This window comes from Octopus bimaculoides, chromosome 25 (assembly GCF_001194135.2).
Source record: "Octopus bimaculoides isolate UCB-OBI-ISO-001 chromosome 25, ASM119413v2, whole genome shotgun sequence".
NCBI lineage: Eukaryota > Metazoa > Mollusca > Cephalopoda > Octopoda > Octopodidae > Octopus > Octopus bimaculoides.
The window spans coordinates 26,721,299-26,726,966 of NC_069005.1; the positions used below are offsets into that span (position 1 = coordinate 26,721,299).

The following is a 5,668-nucleotide window of genomic DNA, read 5'->3' on the forward strand; positions in this document are numbered from 1 at the left end:
GTGTGTTAAATTTTAAGGCACAATAAGAAAATGACTCTCCCCAGACACAACAGAATATGCTTCAACACACGAAATCACATAAAAAAATCTTGCAAACCAAATCCGAAAACAAAAAATAACAGTAATATTAATATCTTAACTAATTGATCCATCATGTCCATTTGATTTCAGGATTGTAAAGGAAGACGAAAAACAAAACAAAACAAAAAATACATTCTCTTACAATTTGAAATAGCGAGAATTTGAAATATGAAAATTGTAAGGGATGTACCTATAAAAATTGGTGCATTAGGAACTGTAAGCAAAGATATAGATAACTGGTTGAATAGAGTACCTGTAGAGCTTCTACAAGAAGTTTGCCTCTTAGGGACAGGAAAGGTTATCAGAAGCGTTTTGATCTCTTGAAAGATTGTGGGCACTTCTAAGGTAACAGGTAGTAACCTGTTACCCACATAAAGTCTACCACAAATACGAATGAACCCAAGTCAAATCAATGATGATGATGATAATAATAATAATGATAATAATAATAATAATAATAATGTTGATAATAATAATAATAATGTTGATAATAAATGCCCTTATGTATTATCAGACAGTGGCTCTCATGGCTTCTGTTCTGAACTGACAGGAAGTGTTATCATGGACATTGTTTTGTCTTGGCATAAAAGATAGGCTACAGAAAATATTCTGCTCAATACCACAAATTTGCTTGTCAGTTGTATGAGCTTAACCAGTTGAGCATGTCCCTTGGTGGCTGACGATATGTGCATCTCTGATCATGAGCAGAAGTAGTGGGAGAGCAGGTAGCCACGATGGGTATATTAGGCTTCATGTATTTGTACCCCAGTGTCACTTTTATGGCATACACTGCTCTCACTCAATAATAATAATAATAATAATCGTTTCTACTATAAGCACAAGGCCTAAACTTTTGGGGGAGAGGACTAGTCAATTACATTGACCCCAGTGTTTCACTGGTATTTAATTTATCGACTCTGAAAGGATGAAAGGCAAAGTCAACCTCGGCGGAATTTGAATATAGAGCATAGCAATAGGTGAAACACAGCTAAGCATTTCAGCCAGTGTGCTAACAATTCTCTGCCAGCTTGTTTTAGTACTAGTAGTAGTGCCAATATTTATAATACATACATTGCTATAAACAACAGTAGTGACATTGCTAAATATCAGCAATTTAATAAGATGAATAGTCTCCAAGGCTAATGACATAACCAAGTGAATATTAATAAGAGAGATGGATAAATATTCAGCATTAACAACAGCAATACCATTAAGACAATTAAATATAATTGGCAACATCAGCATAAATAATTAAATATTGATACAAGACAACAAATTTCAGAACAGAGATGTGGTCTGGTTAATAAAACTTCAGCATTAAGCCCAGAAATGAAAGACAAATTTAGACTCCAGCAGCATTTGAACTTAGACTGTGAAGATGTGTAAGCAAATAGTAAGTCATTTACTCTAGTGCACTACCATCTCTACTACTCCATTTAATCTCTACTCGGTCATTTCTGCCACTCCACTCACTTCAACTATCATTTAACCAATCCTGCCGCTCCACTCATCTTAACCACCACTCAACTATCTGTTCCACTCCACTCATCCTAACCATCAATCAATTATCTATGTTGCTCCACTCACTTTAACCACCACTCAACAATCTATCACACCTCTCACCTCAACCATCTCTACCACTCCACTCATTCTAACCATCACTCAGTCATCTCTGCCACTCCACTCATTCTAACCATCACTCAACCATCTCTGTCACTCCACTCACATTAACCACTACTCAATCATCTGCCACTCCACTCACATTAACCACTACTCAATCATCTGCCACTCCACTCCCCTTAACCACCATTCATCTTAACCTCCTTCGACAATCTGTCACTCCACCCCGTCCTGACCACCACTCAACTATCTTACCATCTACTCCCTGTCACTCCACTTAACCTAACCACCACCCAACAATCTCTGTCAGTCCACCGTCCATTTAGCAAATATTAATAACATGGGTATGTGGGTATTTGAAAATACCCCACAGAGTGACGACTGTGCCCTGCAATAGTTACAGGTCACCCTTGGCAAGGCATAGCACCTGTTCAACCACCCTGCCAGGGATATGGCAAAGTCATGAGACTGCAGCATGGCAGACTGTGAAAAGGTAGCAGAAGAACTCAACTGAGCCAACGGTGCTTCTTACATTGATGCTGAGAGGAGGAATCCTAGAAGATTAATGGTCAAGTTCACCAAGAGAGTAACTGCAACGCAGCCATAGAGGTGGTGTCCATAGTTTCGTAATCAGCTAATGAAAGTTTAATTACTTGATTCCCAATTCAAATTCATAATAACGGAAATGGATGGTGACAGATTGTCATGAGAATCAACAAAAGCAGTGATAAAACAAAAAAAAAGAAATTTAGAACAGACACACGACAACATATTTAGAGAAAACCAAGCTCAGTATTGGTACGATATTTTAATGACTACAAGAAAAATACTTCATTTTAGTATTTTATTTTAGTTACCGACAACTAGTACTTATTTTAGTTACTCTGCAATTTGTACTTTGTTGACTTCATTAAACAAAACCCAGAACTACTTCTAAATTTCAATGACCCTGGTACTGTTTCTTCTCAATTCACTTTTAACACTAGTATTACTATTATATATTTTACTGACACCTGTGCTGCTATTTTATTCCAAGTACCCCCACCACTTAACCACTGAGCCATGCATCCATAGCTTTATAATGGTCACATGTCATTACCCACTAGTTTTTCTCTTCTCTCTACCTGGGTACCTCTCAAAGATCGATATTAACATTTAGCACACTGTGTCACTTGCCTTTTCCCTTTACAATCTTTCTCATTTCATCAATATGTGGCTTGGCAGTTATTGTTCACCATCTACCATATATATATGTGTGTGTGTGTGGTTTAGTGGTTAGCGTGTTGGACCCACATGGTTTCAATTCCTGGACCAGGTAACGTGTTGTGTTCTTGAGCAAAACACTACATTTCACATTGCTCCAGTCCACTCAGCTAGCAAGTGCAAAGGACTGACATCCTGTCCAGGTGGGGAATATACACACCATTCGAACTGGGAAACCAGCCCTCATGAACTTGGCATGGCTCAAGAAGGAAACATCTATATACACACACACACACATATATATACATACACATCTGTCCATATGAATGAATACTTGTATGCATGTATTTGTATATGTCTGCACATACATGAATATGCATGTGTGTGTGTATCTACATATTTTTACAAGTCAGACATCGATCTTGCATCATTACATACAGATGACCAGTGTTACACAGAATATCTCACTGTCTACATGATGCTTATATGCTACAAATGCTGAGGCTACACATGAAGAATAATGACATGTATAATGCAGCAACATGCATTTATACACAGGGTTGGAAAACTGACATTGAAACAAGACCAATATTTATAATATCAATCAGGGGTGGACTGAGAGTATTAAGAACCCTCAGGCATAACTGTTTACCAGGTCCCTTAGCATTGATATCAGTAAAGTTAACATGTAGGGTGCGGGCCCCTCAGAGCTGTGGACTCTCAGGCAGTGCCTGATTGACTGACGGCTCAGTCTGCCCCTGATACCAATGATTTCCAATAGAGGGGCAAATGCACACATTATTGCCGTTCATGATAATGATATTTTCTTTATTCCTATAAATGAAGCCAATTTTGTATGTTACCAGACACAGCTAATGAGCCCTTTAGCATTTAACCTTTTCGTTACCGTATTTATTTTGAGACGCTGTGTTGCTTTCAATTAATTTTAAATATAACAAAGAATCTAGTAAAATAATTTAGTTATCATTAAGCTAGTGTTAGGAACATAAATTGTGACTAAGGTTTAGTGGAAGGTTTTAATTCAAAACTTATGAAAACAAGACATTTGTACTACAGAGCCAGAGGCGGTTTCAGCTGGGTTGGTAACGAGAGGGTTAAAGCAGCTGTATCTGACCCAAATATCCTACCTGTATTATGTGTATTATGTTCAAACTGGTCAGATCTGATTTTGCACACCTACCCTACAATGTTCATTCTAAAAATAAATAATCACATCATTGAAATCTCAAAACTATGAGATAACACAAGACTAATTTTTAAAAACGTGAATAAATAAATATTACATATGAAAGAGTAATCTAAATTCTAAAAGTGGCATTTATTCCATTGATTCAAGCCTGGAGACAGGAAACACCAAATCAAAACTTAATGGCTATGATTCTTTCTTTCTTAGATTTTTAGACAGGTTATTTGTTTTCACTCCAAGACAAAAAAAACTGGAAATTTATTTTAATAATCATGCATTACTCTAAAAAGGTTGGGATACAAGCAACACACAAAATTTGAAAGTAGGTCACAAAATGTCTGCTAGAATATTTAAATTTTCAATTTGTTAGAATTACTAATAAAGCAATTGTAACAATGGAGAAACAAAAACTGAAGAGAAAAATCAACAAAAAACATGATTTTTAGATGAGTGGATACAAGAACAGTAACAACAACACATAACTAAAACTAATTATCACTGTAATAGTTAACTATTATAGTGATAATTGAAGCAGTTGAAGTGAAAGCATGTCTGAGGGGAGGTCGGTCAGTGCGGATTACAGAACAGATGAACAAAGAAATAACAGCCAAAAACAGAAACTACAAGGAAGGTAACGTGACAAAACCAAAAAGGAAAAAAAAAAATTATCTTTTAGTGAAACTATTTGTGAGACACAAAGTAAAGAGTAAAACAAAATATACAGAAATACAAAAATAATAAAATCATCACTAAAATAAACAAAATTTTAAAAAACACTAAAAGCTTGCAAAATACTACTTTTTTTTTTTCTAATTTAGTCACAAGGCAGCATATTTGGGGCAGGATTGCTTAAAAAACTGACCCCAGTATACTACTGATGATTATCTTATCTAACTTCCACCCCCAGAGAGATCAAAGGCAAAACAATTCTGGACAAGATTTGAATTTGGAATGTGAAGGGGTGTAACTAAATGCCACAAGGCATTTAGTCTGATGCTGTATTGATGGTGCCAACAAGACAACAATAAAAACTAAATACACAGATAAAAAATACATCAAGCTGGAGAGAGAAAAAAAAAAAGGAAATGGTACATGGCTGTGATAATAAAATAACTGAGGCTAGCAATCTACGGTTGAAGGGAAGTTGCGGAGGGAAGGGAGAAAAGGCAATGGTAAAGAATGAGAAACAAGTCTATATATATATATATATATATATATCATCGTTTAACGTCCGCTTTCCATGCTAGCATGGGTTGGACATATATATATATATATATACACATATGTATACAGAAAAGAAAAAAACATGCTTTGATACTTACAGCAACTTTAGCATCTTCCTACCAATAAATATTAAAAGACTTTCACTTTAACAACAATTCTTCAGGAAAAAATTGGTTAAATTTATATATTTCACACACAAAAGCATAACTACACACAAACCCAACCATATACTCACATCTATACACCAAACAAAATCATGCATGTATACACAAACACAGAGCAAAAATCACACACAAAATACAGTTATTTACATATTCACACAATAAGCAAATC

At 35.6% G+C, this 5,668-nt stretch overlaps 1 protein-coding gene across 1 annotated transcript in view; it reads right to left on the reverse strand.

Moving 5' to 3' along the window:
- The window catches only part of LOC106877620 (arf-GAP with coiled-coil, ANK repeat and PH domain-containing protein 2), a 248,627-nt gene that overhangs the window by 147,317 nt on the left and 95,642 nt on the right, over nt 1–5,668 (reverse strand). Inside the window, exon 5 of the mRNA XM_052976629.1 lies at nt 5,434–5,451. Within this exon, the coding sequence (XP_052832589.1) occupies nt 5,434–5,451 (18 nt within the window). The remainder of the gene's footprint in view (nt 1–5,433; nt 5,452–5,668) is intronic.